This window comes from Narcine bancroftii, chromosome 3 (assembly GCF_036971445.1).
Source record: "Narcine bancroftii isolate sNarBan1 chromosome 3, sNarBan1.hap1, whole genome shotgun sequence".
NCBI classification, from domain to species: Eukaryota; Metazoa; Chordata; class Chondrichthyes; order Torpediniformes; family Narcinidae; genus Narcine; species Narcine bancroftii.
In genome coordinates, this window is record NC_091471.1 from 199,600,353 (window position 1) to 199,621,505 (window position 21,153).

Sequence of the window (21,153 nt, forward strand, 5' to 3'; positions counted from 1 at the left end):
CTGGGTGTCCTTTTAGCGAAAAGAGTCAGAAGGTTCGAGAAGTTTTGCTATGAAAGTCTTGGAAAATTGCCCCAACACATTGGTTCAAATGAGCACCATCTGCACAAAGTAAGCAAACTATGGAAGGTATTGCTTAAGGTAATGGATTGACTGCTTATATAATCATATTTTGGATAGCATTGAGCTCACTGAGTGTTGCTAGAGTTATACATATCTATCCAAGTAGAGAGTATTCCAAGGCATTGCTGATTTGCACCATTTAACTACCCGCTGTGCTTTGACGACGGCCTGCACTGGCTGCTGAGGACCAGTCCGGGTCTCAGCTTCAACTGGAAGCTGCCAGTGTGTGCATCTGTGGCTGAACTGCAGGGCAGCTGGCTCGTAGATTTCCTCCACCACTCAGTGGTCTGCCACAAGCCTTGGATCTGGGAACGGTTGTCGCAGCGGGTGTCATGCCTTGACCACAGTTACCCCTGCTCCTGCCAGGAGCCCAATGACCGAGTCCAATGGCTCATCGCATTATATTTGAAATTGCGTTAAATCAGGGCGTGTTAAATTGGGTGCTTTGCTGTATTGAGAATTTTGCTTTGCGCTCTTCACTAGATTCATATTAATTTACAGAAAATTATAAGAGAATGAGTGTATTAACTAAATACATTAATATAGTTTGATTATACAGAAGAATTATCTTAACACCTTCTTGAACCCTGGTCATGGTAAGCTGACTAGAAGGTACAGATTCTGTGTGTGTGTGTGTGTGTGTGTGTGTGTGTGTGTGTGTGTGTGTGTGTGTGTGTGTGTGTGTGTGTGTGTGTGTGTGTGTGTGTGTGTGTGTGTGTGTGTGTGTGTGTGTGTGCGCGCGCGTGTGTGTGAGAGAGAGAGAGAGAGATCACAAACAATGGGTGTGTGTGTGACAAATTAAAAATGATGGATGGATTAGTCAGTTTGCAAACAGAGGTTGGTGGAGTTGTGGAGAGTGTAGAGGGCTGTCAAAAAAACACAAAAAGAAAATGGGCATAGAAATGGTAGATGAAGTTTTTTTTTTCCTGAGCAAAAGTGAACTTGGGGAAAGTGCATGACCTTCAGCACTTATGTACTGGCACCCAAAGTCTACAGCTCCCTGAGACTGGTCATGAAAATCAATAGGATGGTAAGGAAGGCATATCACATGCTTGCCTTCATTGGCTGGGACACCAGGTATGAGAGTTATATTGCAGCTATATACATCATTTGGCCACAATTGTGCACATTTCTATTTGCCTTAATACAAAAGTCTTTAACGTGAAAGTTTATCTAAATTACAGGATATGGGCAAGAAGGAGATGTTGGACAATCTTGAGCTGTTTCTCTGGAGCATTAGCAACTCACAAGAGTCCTGATAGACATTTATAAAATTTTGAGAGGCATACACAGGGTAGGCATTTATATTTTTTTATAATCTTTTTAGAATAATTTGGAATCTTTTTCCAAGGGTAAAGTGTCAAGTTCTTCTGGACATGCGTTTAATGTAAGGAGGAGTTGGGGGAAGTTTAAAGAAGTTGTATGAGGCAGTCTTTTTACAGAGAGTGACAGCTGCCTGGAAAGGCAAGCACAATAGTTGCATTTGAGAGGGTTCTAGGTAGACACATGGATATGTATGAAATAGCAAGATATGGATCATGTGCAGGCAGAAGAGATTTCATTTAATTTGGCATCAAGCACAGACATTGTGGGCTGAATGTTCTGTTCCTATTCTAAAGATCTCTGCTTTCTAGAAGATTGAGTCATAGAGCAATGCAAAACAAAATTTAATCATTTCACCTTTTGTGCCTGGGTGTCCTTTTGAAAAAGCAATCTGATCAGTCCCTGTCTGCTCTTTCCACAAAACTTCTTCAAATATTCATTTGATCTAAAACTTATTTTTGGGTGTGTTGCCATCACAAACTCAGGTGCTGTATTCCAGTTCATTACAACTTGTATGGAAATAAAATATTCATGTCACCTCTGATTCTTCTGCCATTCACTCTTCTTTGTATTATGTGCTTACCAATTCCTTTACCACGGCCTCTAGAAACATTTTCATGCTCAACTGCTTCAAAACTGTGGAGGGTCAGAGCATTTCTGTGAATCTCTGGACTTCAACTGCCATTTCGAGAGCAAACTGAGTTTTGTTAAGGTTCTCCACCTAAAATCTCTCATGTCTGACACTTTTAAAGTACATTTCATTTGCATTACTTTCTCTTGTCTTCACAGTTTCCTGAAATGTGGTAACCAGAATTGGCACCAATTGGGATCTAGTAATGTTTTACAAAAAAATATATATTTTCCTTGTAGTGAGGTATAAATTCATTCTTTTTCACCTATGCCAACAATTTGTTGGATTCCAATTCCAAAATTTTGTTGCATTGAACTGTATGGAACTGAAATTTAGAAGCTGATTGCAACACAGAACTTGTTTAGTTCATACAAATCTCCAACACCCCCCCCCCCTCACCCTATTCCTGTCACCGTCAACATTTGTACATTTACCCTGTTTCCCTCTCTACCTCTGTAACTTTTTTTACAATTTGATCACATTGCCTCCTCTCATTTTTCCTTATCAAAATTAACTATTTTACTCATTAAAGTTCACCTGCTTTTCCACTTTAAAAAAAAAATCATCTAACTGTACATAATACAAGTGTTTGCTCCTGTTTTAATCTACCCATTTTCTACAATATGTCTTAAGATTGATAATATACTCAAACTTGAAGATGTTATTTTCTATGCCCAAGACAGTCATTAATAAATATGTGAAAAAAGCAGCAATCACAATATGAACCCTTGGATGACACCACATTCTTCACTTCTCCAAACAAAAAACTCCTCACCAAGACTCTCCTCTTTCTGCCCTTGAGTCAATTTGGTATGGACACAGCTTGTACCCCATTAATCTCACGAATGTCAGAAGTCTATAATGTGGCAGTTTATTTCTTGACTTTTGAAAGTCTATCTTCTGCAAACCAAATATATTGCTTTCATTCAATTTCTCCATTACTTGATAAAATAATTCATGCAATTTACTGATTTTGCTCCCAGTGGTATAGATTCTGTTACTGAAACATTTTATATAATTACTCTGTGCATCTATACTCTTCATGAAAAAGACGTGTGTGGGTAAAATATTGTAGCTTTCCATTACTACATAATCATTACTGTAGTCTTCAGAGGCAATAATTTTTCACAGAAATAAACAAAAACATGGTATCTTAGCATTATTTGAATGCAGTGGAATGTAGGTCAAGAAGTTTATTTTCCATTTTCATAAAAATATTGTTGGCCCTCATAGAAGAACAAGATAAATGAAGATCAGTAAAAATTTGATTGAAATCACAAAATTATTGCCCAAAGTTTAATCTTTATAAGCACCTTCTCAGAAATGACCAACACTTATTTGAAGTGGAGGCTGTTATAGGATCTACAGCAGAGTATTTCTGAGAAAATGAGAAATGTTGAGCATTTTATTGCAAAGTTCAACGTAATATCCATTAATTGCCCAATCTAATTATTGGTTGATGAACAATAGATTCATTGGATGATATTGAGCTGAAATGGATATTTGGTACTTTTTATGGGCCGTACATGCCTTTGCAGTCTTCCACATTGTTGTCCAGGTGTGAGCTTTGCTACTGTATTGACAGAGCTTGGCTACAGGCATGACTAATTCTGTAGAGTACGTCTCAATATGTCATTTGGGATGGTGTCTGGTCTGTATAGCTTCCAATGCTCTCAGCTGTTTCTTGTCTTCAATAAAATTGGCTGAAGGCTGGCTTCAATCATGATTGGGACTTCAGGAGGAACTCAAGATTGATCACCCACTGAGCACTTCAGTCTGAAAGTGCTTCAGACTTGTATAGGGTAGAATTGTTCTTGGAGCTGAGTCAATTAATAGTTCATAATTTAATCCAGCCTGCATGTTGAGTTTTCCCATGATTCATTGGCTGAAGGTCAGTTAGCTCTGTTTATTGCATGTGGATTATGCTGCAATTTTGCTATTTGCATGCCCTTCTACATTACACGATGAAGCAACACAGGTTCCCTGCTTTATTTATAATGGTAATTTACCTAAAACATACATGTTAATCTCTTGGATTATGCTATTATTATGAGCACTACTGCTGTTAGACAAATCATAAAACTCGAAAGCACAGAAACAGACCCTTTGTCCTATCTACTCCATGCCAAATTATTATTCTACTTGGTCCCATTACTCTGCATCTGGACCATAGTCCTCCATTACCCCCCTATTCTTGTATGTATCAAAATTCCATTAAATTTTGTAATCAAGCTGATATTCCCACTTCCACTGATAGCTCGTTCAATGCTCTCACCACTCTCTGAGTGAAGACATTCCCCTGAATGTTCCCCTTAAACATTTAACTTTTTATCCCTAATTGACATCTGCTACTTCTTGTCTCACCCAACCTCAGTGGAAAAAGGCTACTTGTGTTTACCCTATCTATACATAATTTTGTATATCAAATCTCCCTTCATTCTCCAATGCACCAGGGAGTAAAGTCTTAACCAATCCAATCTTTCCCTCTACCTCAGTTCTTCAAATCTCTGCAACATCCTTGTAAATTTTCTCCATACTCTTTCAATTTTATTGATATCCTTCCTGTAGCTAGTTAACCGAAACCTCACACAATATTTCAAATTTGGCCTCACCAATGTCTTATACAATTTCAACATAACATCCCAACTCCTATACTCAATACTTGAGATTTATGAAGCCCAATGTCCAAAAAGTTCTCTTAACAACTCTATTTGCCTGTCATGTTAATTTCAAGGAATTATATATATTTATATAATTATATATATATATTCCCAAGATCGTATTATATGGCGAGCTCTCCACTGGCCACCGTGACAGAGGTGCACCAAAGAAAAGGTACAAGGACTGCCTAAAGAAATCTCTTGGTGCCTGCCACATTGACCACCGCCAGTGGGCTGATAACGCCTCAAACCGTGCATCTTGGCGCCTCACAGTTTGGCGGGCAGCAGCCTCCTTTGAAGAAGACCGCAGAGCCCACCTCACTGACAAAAGGCAAAGGAGGAAAAACCCAACACCCAACCCCAACCAACCAATTTTCCCTTGCAACCGCTGCAATCGTGTCTGCCTGTCCCGCATCGGACTGGTCAGCCACAAACGAGCCTGCAGCTGACGTGGACTTTTTACCCCCTCCATAAATCTTCGTCCGCGAAGCCAAGCCAAAGAAAGAAATATATCTGTATTCCCAGATCCCCCTGTTTAATCACACATCACAGTAATTTACCATTTACTATGGATGTCTTACCCTGGTTTGTCCTCCCAACATTGCTGCCCATTTTTCCAACTGGTCTAGATCCCATTGAAAGCTTTGAGAGCCTTTCTCACTGTCCCATACAACCCAATTTTAGTGTCCATGTGCAAAGTTGCTGATCTTAGTGTCATGTGCAAAGTTATCATCTAGATCCTTGATAAAGATGACAAAGAACTTTGGACCAATACTGACCTCCAGTCAGAGAGGCAATCTTCTACCATGACTCTTTAGATTCTCTTGCAAAGCCAACGGACTATCCAATTTACTGAATACTGAGCAACTGAACTTTCTTGACCAACCTCCCATGCAGCACCTTGTCAATTACCTTATTAAAGTCCACTGCCTTTCCTTCATCAACCTTTCAGGGAACTTCTTTGAAAAGCTCTATAAGATTGGTTAGGCATGACCTATTATGCACAAATCCATGTTGACTTTCCCTAATCTACCCCCATCTGTCCAAATACTTAAAACTCCTTCCAATAACTTACCCACTATTGATGTCAATTTCTTCGATTATTCTTAGAACTTTTCTTTATGAATGGAACAATAATAGCTACCCTCCAATCCTCAATCATCTCACCTGTGGCTAAGGACATTTTAAATACCTCTGTTTGGGCCATTGCGATTTCTGCACCAGCCTCCCTCAAGGTCTGAGAGAATAGATTGTCAGGTCATGGTGAATTAGCTACCCTTATTTGACTCAAGACAGCAAGATCTTTCTTCTCTGTAATCTGGCACTTGGGGGTGATTTGAGTGAGTTAGAACTCATTATTGGTGAAGCCACCTCATCTCTTCGCTTGACCCTGTCAACCTCTCCCCAACGAGTGTTCATCTTATTCCCATTTTCCCTCATAATTTGATAACAGGATTTCATCCCATTCCTCAAATTTCCACGTAAAACTTTACTGAGGCTTTCTTTCCAGCCGTGCTTTGGCGCTTCTCCAACTTTTTGCTGCAAAAGATGCCCACTTGCTTGTGAGCTAAATGCTCCTGTCCTTATTTCAACTACCTGACAGTCAGTCAGACAATCAGTCAAGCAGAAACTTGACCCTGTTATTTTCCAGTCTGTTATTGAAATATTCAGGCAATTGATGCTTTTTGAAAGCTGCTCTTTAAAATTGCAGCCATGCCAATACAACATTCCTCAGTTACACAGTTGCAGTATTCAGCTGATGCCAGTGACCCCACAGGTTAAAGCAAGGACTAAATATTGGAGTGGGTTGTTTGGCACAAGTCGGAGCTCAGCAGATCACCTTTGAGAATAACTTCAACCACCACCTTTTCTCTGAAATGAACGAATATTCATTTCACTCACACTCATTGTGCAGCAGTATTCTGCTCCTTCTCTGTGTAAATAAATTGACAACCTCACCTTTTGTATTACTGTAAAGAGAGAAAAAAACTGGAGTTGCAGCTTGAGAGTCAGCGGAACAATGAACTGCTGACTCTCAAAGCCTAGCAGATCATATTTTAGAAAGAAGTTTCATGAGCCTGCATTCTAACTTAATTCTTCTAAAACACTTACAGTGCAATGGCAGCTAAACCATATACCCTCGGGATGAAAATAACAATAACATCATAAAGCCTCAGAAATAATTTGTGCCATAGCATAATGGAGCACAAGATCAGTTAAAAATATGTTTGAAATAAAACCTAATATAGATATTTAAAAGTTGCATTCCAAAGTATTCATCATGGGCTATTACTTTCATCTAAATTTCTCTGTGTTTCTTTGTAAGTGACTTTCATTTCTTTTCTATCTAAAGACCGAAAGCAACCTAGCTGGAGGCATCACATTTTTGTTATGGGAGCTGTTCCACCCAAAATCAGTAGAAGCTGCAGGAGGTGGCGAAAGCAGCTCAGAACATTACATGAGCTTCCTTCCCCTCCAATAACTCCATCTACACTTTGCACGGTCTCAGATAAGGCAGCTGGCAGGCAGAGACTGATAGGTGCTTGTTTAGCCAAGGCATCAAACATTGTGGGGAACAGGCTGGGCAGGGGTAAAATAGACCAGCTCATGATTGATTGGTGGGGCAGACGTGATGGGCTGAATAGCCTGTCTCTGCTCCGATGTCATATGGTCGTTTTAAAGAACTTCACCTTGCGAGGAAGAGGTGGGTCACTATTAAATGGAAACTAGCCAAAAGAAAATGTGGCTATAAGGTTTGTGGTCAGAGGCTGTGTACTCTGCAATAAATTTATTACTTTCTGACCCCCCCTCAGTCTTTCCATTGCTGACAAAGCACACATCAGGAGTGCGGTAGGAGATTTTGTCTGGATGAGTGCACCCACCAGCAGCAACTCAAAAAGCTCAGCAACATCCAGACCAAAGCAGCCCACTTGGTTGGCATCCCATCCACAACTCAAAGCAATGATTGCCTCCAGCAGCAGCATACAGAGGCTGCAGAACATGTAATCTGCCAAATACACTGCAGTTCCTAACCAAAGCTATTTTTACAGCATTCCCAAACCCATTATTGCTAATGTTATGAAGGACAATAGCAGCAAGCTAAGGGTTCACCACCATTGCAAGTTCCACTCCAAATCACACATCATCCTACTATTAGTCCCTCATTATCTAAGGTCTAAGTGTCAATAACTCAGTGGGAGCTCCTTCAGCAGGACTAGGAATTTTGCTCATCTTCATCTTCTCAATGGCAGCTAAAGATGGGCAATGAATGCTCAGCTTGCTAGTAACATCCAGAGAAGAACAAAGCTTGCAGCAGAACTAATGAGGAGCCATAATGCACAGGCCATAAGTCAGTGATTCTCAACCTTTTTCTTTCCACTCACATACCACTTTAAGTAATCCCTATTCCATTGGTGCTCTGTGATTAGTAAGGGATTGCTTAAGGTGGTATGTGAGTGGAAAGAAAAAGTTTGAAAACCACTGTTTTAATTGTACCTAATTGACTCATTATGTGCATGGTTTTGTAACTCCAAAGGAAATGGGCCAATGACAATTTTTCTCAAACAAAATATTTCTGTAACAATTGGGTCAAGAGCAGTGATTCTCACTGTTCCTTCCCACTCAAATACCACCTTAAGCAATCCCTTGCTAATCACAGAGCACTGATGGCATAGGGATTACTTAAAGTGGTAAGTGAGTAGACAGAAAAAGATTGAGAACCACTGGTCTAAATGGAATAAGAATTTCTACATTGAGGCTGTTTCAGCCCTAATGAATCACAGAATATGGTATGCATTTTTGATAAAAAGGAAAATAAACATTATGGCTTTAGATTGATCACATCCCTCCTTTTTTATTGTAGTCAAGGTATGGATGTGAAAAAGGAAGCTTCTTATGACCTAGATCAATAGAGTTTCCTGACAAGATGCCTATGAAGCAGAAAACATGAACAGATACTGCAACAGTGACATGACAATGAGTGGCAATGGCTTGTAGTTCCTCTGGGAGATGAACACTGCAGCACCAAGGCCCATATGAGCTGATCAGTGCAGCAGATAAGTAAAGCTGACAAGCAGCTTCTGTCTTAATCTTATCTCTAAATCCCTGGGACCTCATTTAACTAAATCATTTGCTTTCACATGTGATTGCTAAGCATGCTCTGTGGTTATGTTTTTATAATGCAGTTGTACCTCAAGAGAGGACAATTGTCCCAATAAGCCTAACAAATTCTTTCCAGTGTTGCCCATAATCCCAATTAGTACCACTGGGATGTTAACACCAGCTCGACAAGAAAGTTCACTGAATGATTCAGTTTTATCTTTCACCAATTACACGTATTATGCACCTGATATTGTTAGGTGATTCCTCCCAGGTTTAAATCTCCCCCATGAATCCTAATACCTGTGCAAATATGAATTCGTTCATTCTGGAAGCTGTCTGATTCCTCCAAGTAAATGGTCATGTGTAAATCTAACTATCGACAACTTGCATAGACAAGATGCATTTTTGCTCTCAGCTAATTTGTCATGAGCACTAACCGCAGTTGTAAGGTACAGTGGTAAATGAATTTTGACATCCCTCACCTCAAAGACAATGATAGGGGTAGACCTGTCTATTTGTTTCCTTACACTGCAAGCCTTTGGCGACATCAACATCTGTTCACTTAAAAGATTTATAAAACGGTGTTGCAGGATTACCTAATTGGTCGCACCATTTAGTTTTACCACACAAAATTTGAGGTGAGAATAACCCATTAAACAATGAATATTGGCAAAACATATTCATCCCTTTGCAAAAGGGACTGGAAAACCAAGAGAAGGAAAGATTAGCAGAAAGGGTGTGCAGATAAATTGTGAAATGCAGATGATGACTGGAAACTGTACTTTGATATGTAACGAAAAGGAAATATAGTTTAATTCAAATTCATTGAAAGGTGCGGATGAATCCTAGAGATAGACTTTACACTGTCTGAAATATAAATGCAGATAAAGAAACCTATCAGTAAACCTAAGCAGCAGTGCATTGGTTAAATAACCAGAAATGTAATCTGGCGGCCTAGTTTAACAGTCCAGAATTATGACTTCAAGTCCCAGCATGACAACTGGAACATAAATTCAATAAATAACCTGACATTTAACAATGAAACTCTGAGTGAAGATGACCATGTAACTCGATTTTCATTAAAATATATTTAATTCCTGTTCTTCAAGGGAGGAAATTTGACTTCATTATCTGATCTCTGGTCTGGTGCATATACACAAGTCTGTGGTCACTCTATCACGGTGCAAAATGAAGAGTCGTATTCGAGTTCAAACAGAAAACAACAGTTTATTGTTGGACCCATGAACTTTATAAAATCCCAGGCTTTCAACCCCGCATTGCCAAAGGTGACGCCATCGCATTGGCAGAGATTTCCCGAAATGGTTCGATTTTCTGGCAGGCAATGGCGCCCCCCCCCATCCCCCCAGAACCAGCGTCAGGAGGCACTAACGCCACTGTCTCTGTCTTCCTGCAGTGCTTGGGTGGTCTCCCTCATTTGCGCACTGGTGGTACTACTATGGAATTGTCCAGGTCTTGGTGTAGAGGTTTAAGGTGATCAATTGTGAATGTCTCTGATCTCATAAGGCTGTTATGGGATGGTCCATGTGCACCTTTACAGACAAACATATATTGGCAGTTTTAAATTTTCTCGGGACGAAGAATGTCATGATGCAATGTCATGACGTGGGAATCAGGGCCAATTTCCCAAGCCACTCCTGCAGTTTATTTAAGACTTCAGAGGGTGGCTTTTCTTGTCCTCAGGTTGCTGGTACGAATTCTTCCGGCATGACAAGCAGAGCCCTGTATACCAATTCTCCCGATGGTGATTGGAGTTCCTCCTTGGGTGCAGTCGGTATACTAAGGAGTATCCAGGGTAGTTCATCTGCCCAATCCAGTCCCTGGAGGCAGGCCATCAATGCAGTCTTTAGGTGCTTGTGGAAACTTTCGACCAGGCCATTGGACTGTAGATGGTAGGCTGTCGTGTAATGGAGCCATGTTCCCAACAGTTGAGATAATGTGTCCCATAGAGAAGAGGTAAGCTGCGGACCTCTGTCAGAGGAGACATGGGAGGGAAAACCAAAACAAGGCACCCAGGTAAATACAAGTGCCCTGGTGTAAGACTCGGTGGAGAAATCCAACAACGGGTCAGCTTCTGGCCACCTAGTGAACCTGTCCACAATGGTGAACAGCCATTTTGACCCACGTGACACCGAGAGTGCATGTGATTGAACCTTCATTGTAGGGGCTTGAAGGGTTGCCTTCACGTGTCAATGCACCTTAACCATCTGGCAATCCATGCACATCTTAGCCCAGTAGGCGACCTGCTTCCAGAATCTATGCAAGACGAATTTGTCAGAAACTAGGCAGATTGTCGTGTGAATTGAGGGGTGTGCCAATCCGTGAAGTGTATCAAAAATGCATCATCCCCAGGTAGCTGGGGCGAGGCTGATCGAAGGACACATCGCAAAGGAGAGTCATTCCTTGAGGTCTAAAGGCGATGTCCTTGAGGTTCGGTACACTGGAATCTCTTTGTCTTGTTATTGCACTTCAACAAGCACCATATAGTTAGACCCTGGAGATGGGAATTGGAATGTCTGAATGCATCCACTGCCACATTACTCTTACCAGAGATGTGCTTCATCCTTGAGATGAACTCAGATATGTAAGAGATGTGTCGCTGCTATTCGGCTGACCACCAGATCCGACTTTTGTGAATACAAATGTTACTGGTTTGTGATCTGTGAAAACTGTGAAGTCCCTGCCCTACCAGAAATAGCGAAAAAGTTGAATGGCCAGGTACAGGGCCAGTATCTCCCTATTGAAAGTGCTATATTTTGTCTCCATGGGTCGTAGGTGCCTATTAAAGAATGCAAGAGGTTACCAGTGTTCATTGATGCTCTGCTCCAATACTCCGCCACTGCTGAATCTGATGCATCCACTGTTAATGCAGTTGGTACATCCATTTGCGGGTGGACCAGCAGGGTTGGTTTTGCCAGGGCGCTGCTTGGTTTCTCGAAAGCTGTTGTCACCTCCTCTGTCCATTCCAGGTCCTTGGCTTCTATGGACATGAGGTTGAACGGGGGCTTCATGATCTGGGCTGCGGAAGGTAGAAAGCGACGGTAAAAATTGACTATTCCTACAAACTCCTGTAGACCTTGACTGTGAGCAGTTTTGCGAATGTTAAGATGGCATCCCACTTTGGCTGGTAATGGGGCAACCCCCTGGCTGCCGATTTGATGTCCCAAAAAGTCGATTGAGAATGGCCCGAATTTGCACCTTGCAGGGTTTATTTTTAGACCAAAGTCTTGTAGGCGGCAGTAGAGAAAATGCAGGTGGGAGTGGCTGGCGATGAGTATGTTATCTAAGTATACAAGAGAAAGTCCATTCCTCGCACCACCATGTCCAAAAGCTGTTGGAATGTCTGCGCACCATTCTTAAGGCCAAACGGCATATGCAAAAACTCGAAGAGACCTAATGGGATAATGATAGCAGTTTTGGGTATGTCTTGTGGGCTCACCAGGATCTGATGATACCCTCGGAGCAAATCAATCTTGAGAATACCCTGCTCCCATGGAGACTTACGGTAAAGCCCTGTATATGGGACGCAGGGTAGCAGTCTGCGATGGTGGCATCATTGAGCCACCTGTTATCCCCACATGGTCTCCAGTCTCCTATAGCCTTGGGCACCATGTGAAGTGGGGAAGCTCACAGGCTGTCAGACTTACGCACAATCCTCATTTCCTCCATCTTGACAAATTCTTGTTTGGGCAGTAGTCAGCAAGCTCGGGCAGGAAGTGGAGGTCCATTTGTTAGGATATGATGTGCGACACCATGTTTGGAGAACTGTGGTGCAACAATGTTCAGGAACACCGCAAGACCCTTGGAAAATTCATTAGTGGAGTATACCACTGAGTCCAAATGTGGGGCAGGTAGTTTGGCTTCTTCTTGGTGGAAAGATTGAAAGGTTTTCACGTCTACCAGCCTGCACCCCTTTAAATCTCCAAGAAAGTCCGCTCCAAGCAATGGCTGAGAGACTGCAGCCGGTGTGAACCTCCAAGAGAACTTGTTGCTGCCGAACCACAAGGGTAAAGTTCACGTACCATACATGTGGATCGTACTTCTGTAAACTGCCGTGAGAACTGGGCCGACACTCCCGGTTCAGATATCATAGCCAATCAGGGGAAGGACACTAATTTCATCTCCTGTGTCGACCAGAAACTTGCACCCGAAGAGCTCATCCCATATATAAAGTAGGTTGTTATGGTGGCCAGCAGCCATAGCCATTAATGACAACTAGCCCTGGTGTTTCCCAGAAATGCACATGGTGGTCAGCAATGGCACATTCCAGAACCCCATCATTGGTGATATAAAAACACCAAGAGTCTGTCTAGGTAACTTCATTATTTGGGGTTGCATGTGTCCTCCTCATTGGTGCATGTGGAGCCTGGGCATTTGGGTGCGACGCAGCACTAATTTCAGTGGGGCTCCCCCCCGCTGCTTTGTGTGTCACAGAACATCTGTACGGGCAGCTACCACATGGGGGTCTGCAAAGTCTTCAGCGGCCAACATGAGGTGGATGTCCTCTGGCATCTGCTCTAAGAATATTTGCTCAAAGAGAAAGCAAGGTTTATGACTGCCTGCCAGCACCAACATGTTGGTCATTAGCTCTGACGGGGCACAGTCACCCAAGTTGTCCAAATGCAGGAGTCGCTCAGCTCACTCATGTCGGGAGAGATCATATGTGCAGAGAAGTAGGTCTTTAAGAGCTAGATAACTGCTGTGATCTGGCAGATCACAGAGGAAAGCAATTGGCTGATCTGCCGTTTCTTGATTGAGGGCGCTTACCATATAGTAGTACCTAGTGGCATTTGCCACTATTTGACAAATGTGGAATTGTCCAAACAGCACTTCTGGTTAATTTGTCCAGAACACAGGCAGTTTCAGGGAAACCGCTGAGTTGCCTATTTTGGGTCTATTGGGGTCAGCAATGTGGACGCTGTATCACGGTGCAAAATGTAGTCGAGTTGAGTTCAAACGGAAATCAACAGTTTACTTTTAGACCCATGCACCTTTTAAAACCCCAGGCTCCCAGCCACACCCGCTCGACGCATAGCTGAAGGTGACGTCATCACGCTGCCCAAGGCTTCCCGAGCCGGTTCGATTTCCTAGCAGGTGAGCTGCCACCAGACTAAATATACACTAATGTGGTTTTACCTACCCTTGACATAGCCAAGCAAGCTACTCAGTTGTATCAAACATGCACAAAAAGGATTTAAACCAGACACACCACAAGTATTTACCTGGCCATTGAATTTGGACACATAAAAAATGCTCACAGCTCGGTCAATACTCCGAAGTAATCCTCATAAATCTCTGGGGAAGATGTTGAAAATTGAAAAGCAGTCCCTCAGACAATTCAAGTAACAGTCTGAGAGAGTCATACTTCAGAATCAAACATCATAGATAATGACTCCTTCACCAGAATCATGAGACACATCTAATTCCACTGGCATGATAGATCCACCATAAGTGGCAGCCCACTGGTGTAGAGGTGGAAGTCAAGTCTGACTCCAGTTCCTATAAAGTCTCACAACTTTATAACATGGGTAAGAACATTACCATCTGATTAGCAATGATCAATCTCACTCAGTTGTTGAATCCATGCTTTTCTATGTTGAGAAGAACCTGGAAGAATCATGGAAAGTAAAAATTGCACACAATATGAAAATCAAAATATTCTAGAAGCAAGAAATCTGAAATAAAAGCAGAACATTTTAGAAACACCAAGCAGGTCAGCCTATGGAAAGAGAAATGGCAATATTTCAGGAAAAAAAAAATGATTCATTGAAACCCAAGGGGGAAAAGAAACAAGTTAGTGTTATATTGCAGAAATGGTGACCGAGGAATGGATAGAACCAAAGCGAGACAGGGGTTGCTGCAGTAAACGGGGAAAAACCATGTAATTGACAGGTTGATGAAGGCAGTCGGAAAGAGAAAAAACAAGTTAAGGTACTGCATATACAAATATATGAAATAAAAAGCAGTAGAAAATGCCTAGAAGGCCAGGTAATACAAATAAAGATAGAGAGAGGAAAACTTAGTTAATACCATATTTGAACAACCATAGTTCTGATAGGAGCATCAGAATTTTTTTAAAAAGTACCAAGCAATGACCACCTCCAGACGAAAATATAACCACCTAGACATTGATATTTAATGGCATTTCTATTGCTTTGGACCCCATTATCAATTTCCCAAGGGAATCATAATTAACCAGAAACAAATGTAACAGCCATATAAATATGTTTGCTACCAGAGCAGGTCAGAGGCTGTGTATAGTGTAGCAAGTGATTGATCTGAAGTGTTTGCAAAAACAAATTAAAATTTCAAGGCTTTTTTGTCAATTGAAGATATGTTTGCATCTATTTTGCATACTTTGGCTTGGAAATACACAGATGAAGAATTAATAAAAGAGAATACATCCAGTACCTTATGTCGTAAGCGCACTAGTGGTAGGTAGTGCCTTGGACTAAATCCTTCTTTTGTTGGCCCACCGTCAGTGTTCAAGAAGACAAGGCAAAGTAATAAAAGTGCTGACCACCAGCCTGCCATCATTGTTGGTTTATGCCTGAAAGCAGAAAGGATGAGGAATTAATGGTTTGTCATAAATGTTTTATGATAAAAATTGGACATGAAGATACTGGCTACTTAATATGTTAGTAACAAAATAATTAACATAGGCATTGTGAAACAATGATCAATAACTTTCACGTACATTATTAAATTTCATGTTCATTTAACCAAGGATAGTGGTTTGTATCAGCCTTCATTCAATTTGTTTCTGCTTTCTTCAATGTGCACTTGTTAATTCTGCATCCACAGCTAAACATAATTCTATTTGTAATGTTTGTTTGAGTGATTATAAACTACAATGTGCGCTTTAATACAAAATCCTTACCTACTTTATTCAAAGGTGGAAATGGATATCATCGATTAAAATTCACAAAGGCAACTTGTTGTCTGTCTCAGTGGGATCACCACCCATCAAGTTTATTCTTCCTTTGGCCAGGACTCCTGGCACAAACATGCTTGAGTGAGTTGGCTCTGGACTCCCTGGTAAAACCCTGAGTAGGGTCAGGGCTCACCCACTGTCAATCCCACAGAAATGTTTTGACAGCCAGTGAAGCCAGGCTGAACCAGCTGTCAAGCTGCAACAAACGCGGATATCTATATGTCTTGGACATTCACAACTATTCAAAAGCAGCTGAACATTTTGGGTGTTATCTAAAAAGTAATTATTCAAAAAACATTTAAAACACTAAGAAGCATAATAAAATTATTTATATTACCATAAATACATTAAAAAATTAGGTTTCTATCCTTTTCCCCCATACAGACTTTCCTCTCCACTAAAATGAAACATTACATAATTTAAAAAAATCTTTTTTTAAGATTTAAGTTTGAGATAAGAATATATCCATTAGTTGTGATGAAATGCAATATGTTATATCACATGAGGTTATATAGTGATATATTTTTCCCCTTTCTGATTATGTACTTCTATTCTTGTCATATATAATTTACCTATAATATGATTGAAAAAGAAAGAAAGGAATCACCTAATCTGCTCTAGGCTTAGCTTTAATTCCCATCTGAAATTGCCTTTGAAAAGATGGTGGATGCCATCTTCTTGAACCTTCGCAGTCCTTCTGGCAAAGGTACTGACTCTGTAAAGTTTGGAGTTGCAGTTTCAAAAAGGAGCACCAGTAACAATGAAAGAATGGCAATACATTTCCAAGCCTGGCTGATATGTTCCTAGGAGGGGAACTGCCAAAAAGTGGCATTCCAATACTTGTCCTTTTTTGGTGGTAGACATCAGAGGTAATGTTGGAGCTCTGTAGCAAGTAACTGTGGGGTATTGTGTAGATGGTGGACACTGTAGCTACTGTATGCTGGTAGAAGGGGTATAAACATTCAGGACAGTGAAAGAAGTGGTAGCTTTATGCTGCACGGTGCTGAACTTTTTAGTATTGCTGGAATTTCCCTCATTCTAAAATTCAAAATATTTCATTACATCAGTAACTTGTGGCTTTGAGTTAGTGGAAAGACTTTAGTGTATCAGGAGAATAATTTACCACAGTATGTCCTGCACATATCTTTTGAGGAGGTAACCAACATTGATGAAGGCAGCACAGCAGATATTGGGGTTTTTTTATGGACTTTTATAAGACACTGAATAAGGTCATGCTATGATGGTCCAGATAATTAAGTCACAGGGGATACAGGGCAAGCGAGCCAATTATATTCAAAATTGACTTGGTGATAAAAGGCAGAGGGTGATGCTAGAAGGATGTTGATTGAAAGTCTGTGGCTAGCGGTATCACAGGGATCAGTGTAGGGAAATTTGTTGCTTGTGATATACATTAACAACTTGGATGTGAATACAGGAGGTATGATTAGCAAGTTTGTGGATGATCCAGAAGTTGGTGGTAATGAGGAAGGTTTTTTTTTAAAGCTACAGCAGGATATAGATCAGATGGAGAATTGGGAGTGTTACGAGCCCAGAGGACCCCAAAACCCAGCAGCAATAGATAGTCACCAAGACAAATGGTTATTTAAAAAAAATGTTACTTTTAATTATCTTTAGACATGAAAACAGAATCACACTTTAACTTATCACTATTAACTTACTGAAACTAACTTAACCCCCTTCTAATTTTAAGCGCTCATGTATGTAATTTCAGAAAAGTTATTTAATTCACAGTACAATCTTACTTATCACTCCTCCATGTTTATCAGGCAATTCTTATACTGTGCACAGAATTTAGCATTTATGGTTAATGCTCGCGAAGGTTCTTGTCAGTGTTCAGAGAGAGATTGGTGTTCCTGGACAAAAAATGATCCCTTTTAATCAGCCACATCAGTGTCTTGCCAAAGAAACTTACCCTGTCAGGGTTTTCCAGATGACAACCTGTTTCTTTCAGGTCACCACAGATTTCCTTTTTGTTTTTCTTATTTCAAGTGAAACATTAGGCAGCTAGTCCTCTCCTCTTGTATGGACCACAAGGGCTTTGACTAGGCTGAACTAAGCACTCACAACCTATCTTCAAAATGGGGTTTTACCACAAGCTTTCCAGCTTGTCCTGTTCTAGTCCCAGCTGCTGCAGCTAAACTGAATTCTCTTTCTCTCACTCATGTAGAGAAAAGCCTGTTTGACTCTCTATGCTTGCAAAACTACATGACAGCAAGCCACACTCAGACAGTCTGCAGCTCCAATGGGTTCTTTTATCTCTAAAAGCACTCCCCAAAGCTTTTGCAAAGGCCCCCAGGAGCCAGCCTGGCTGGCTTGAGCAGAGCTCCAGTATTTTAAATGAGATGTTTTGAAATGTTTGTATGTGACCTACACTTCAAAAAAAAACCTGCCACACTTTATCTCCCAAAATTATATCTATATACTATACAAACACAACATATTCTGTCACAGGAGGAGCATTGGCAGATCTTCTGCTCTCAAAGCTCATTTGATCAGCAAGCATTGAACTCATCAAAAGCAGTCTCACTGAAGCTTTACTCCAGTTATGGAGAGAGTATAGCCATGATGTAGCAACCCTTGTTGTACACTCTGTAATATTCTTGAATGTGGTTAAAAAAAATGTCCTTGAAACTTCCTGACAAATGTGATGCATTTTAATTTGTTCATTAGAAATAGGGCACGTACAGTCACTGGCACGGCATGAGGGAATATTGATGAACAGAGTAATCTTAGGTGGAAATTAATAGTTTTCTGAAAGTGGCAAAACAGGTAGATAAGGTGCTGAGGAAGGTATTATGGCCTACTGTACTTGCCTTAATAGGTCTGGACACATTGGAAGCTTACATTGCATCTTTAAAAAACACTGGTAGTCTGTACTTGGAATATTATGTGCAGTTCTGATTGGAACAACACAGGAAGGATGTGATTGTGGTGTAGAGAATGCAGAGGAGATTCACCAGAATGTTATCTGGATTGGAGGACTTCAGTGCAATTGGATTGTGTGAACTTGACTTTCCTGGAGGGAAGGAGCCTGAGGGGTGCTCTATCAGAGGAACACAAAATAATAAGAGACATAGATAATCTGAATTGTTGTCCATGTGGTGGGGAGTGTCAGCCAGAATAAGAAAGCACAGAGTATGTTTAACATGTGGAACATGATGCCAGATGAGTTTGTGGAATCAGATATTGAACATTAAAATGATCAATTTCCTTCCATTCTCTGAATCCTTCTTATCCCTCTGTGGCTGCAAACCCTGAGCACCCTATGGACTCCACTGGCCCTCTAAAATTTGTCCGATCGTCAGACTATTGAGCAACAGAATCAGAAAAAAATGGCACACAAGCAGTTAAAATGCAGTGAAATATGTCAACCTGGCGGCCACCAAGACCAGCTCTCGAGAGAGAGGTTGGCCACCAGCCAACATGGTGGACCCCATAGCTAGACCTGAATTTCACCATAATCGCATAAGTTTCATATTTTTCTTTAATTTACATTTTTTTTCGGTCATATGTGCTGAAGGATACAAGTCGCATAGGTCACAAGTTGGGGAGTACCAGTATTCCTATTGTCTACATCATGTTGCATTCAGACCAGGGCGGCTTATTTTCTGAGGAGCTGTGAGTTGAATTGGAATTTGTGCAATCAACAGTGAAATCCCCATTTCTGACCTTATGATAAAAGAAAGGTCATTGCTGAACTCTAAAAGCAGGACCTTGGGACTAATGCGAATGATATCTAACAATGACAACTACCTTCTTTTGTGCAAGGTATGACTGCCGCTTGTGAAAAATGTACTCTTGATTTCAACTGACTTCAGCTTTACCAGGGATCTTTGATCCATCATTCTGTCAAATGCTGCCTCACTGTCAAGGGCCTCACCTCTGGAATTCACATTATGTCCCCGGGTTTGGATGGAAAGGCTGTGATGTAGTGGCCATGGTGAAACTCAGCCCGTCATGAACAAGAACGTTATTGGTAACTGCTGCGTGATAGCACCGTCAGTGCTATCTTTCATCATTATAAATGGCAAATCACAAAGTGCTTGATGGTGCAATAATACACCATCTTAAATTTCACATTCTTTATATTTCTTGACAAAGTATGTATGAGACCATTTGACCCATTGAGCCTGCTAACGTTTAGTGCAATTCAATCAATCCCCTTCTTTTTTTTTTCTTTAACATTCTTTCTCACAGATTCATCAAATGATCTCTATTCTCCTGCTACCCTTCCAATGGGCAATTTACATTTGACAGTGAACATGTCATTGCAATGTTGGAGGAAACAGGAGCACATGAGGAAACTGACAGTACACATTTCTACACTGCAGCACTATAGCCTGATGGTGTGCAACAACAGGACTAACTGCTGCACCACTGTCACCATCCTGCATTCTGAGGACAGAATACATCTGGGAAATTTTGGAATGATTATGTTCTAACTGCATTGGCATGGCTGGAGCTGGACCACCAATTCTACTTAGAATGTATTTATATGGTCTCATACACTTTTGTTTTATTTATTTAGAGCCTTTCTTGGAAGGAAGTGGATGGCTTTGTGAAAGTGAGTTCTACAAGGAGGCATTGTATGCGTGACAATTGCTTCTGTCTCGCCTTTAGCACACACATGCTAGGCTATGACCCTTCAGGATGGGATGCTCCAGGAATTTCACCCTCCCGTATGCAGTAATTATTAATTATCCACTGCAATTTAAAACTGGATGTTTCAGGGCTGCAGAGTTTTTTTGTATCTGATCTATAGGATCTGGATTCACTCAGTCAGCATTTTAGCTTTAGATGTACCCGCTGCTGCTCCCAGCACTCCCTTCTGCTCACCTCATTGAAACAGGGTTGATACATTTGTTTGATTGTAACTGGACAAAGAAAATGATATTTTGAGCCATAAGTTCCTATGAAGTATGCAGTCTGCTCCTAATGATGAACTAATTCTGAGTTATTTAGATTTCCTTGCCGGAAGCTTTGAGATGATAAGGCTGGAGTCAATGCTGAAGACCCCAAGAATGACCTTCTACCTGAACATCACGTTATTATTCTATTTGGTGGGTAGGTACTTGCAATGAGACTGAGTAAAACCAAGGTTTATAATGGAGGTGTTCAGCACATTGTCCATAAAGGAAAGATACTGACAGCAGGATGATGCCAGAATATTTCCTGATTGATCTAAGGATAGTTCTCCCCATTGAGACACATTCCAATCTTGAATTATGTGCTGAAGTAAAAAGGGATGGTTTATTAACTTAATTCTTGTTCCGCATTAACACAACAGATTTGATATAACTGAATAACTTGCCGAACCATAAGATCAACCATATGGCTGTGGGACT

General features: G+C 40.9%; 1 protein-coding gene across 4 annotated transcripts in view; it reads right to left on the reverse strand.

The window, feature by feature from the left end:
- The window catches only part of fstl5 (follistatin-like 5), an 810,780-nt gene that overhangs the window by 757,945 nt on the left and 31,682 nt on the right, over positions 1–21,153 (reverse strand). For all 4 annotated transcript variants that reach the window (XM_069926256.1, XM_069926258.1, XM_069926261.1 and 1 more), the window contains exon 2: positions 15,265–15,403. In XM_069926256.1, coding sequence (XP_069782357.1) covers positions 15,265–15,390 — 126 coding nt within the window. In that variant the 5' untranslated portion in view covers positions 15,391–15,403. The remainder of the gene's footprint in view (positions 1–15,264; positions 15,404–21,153) is intronic.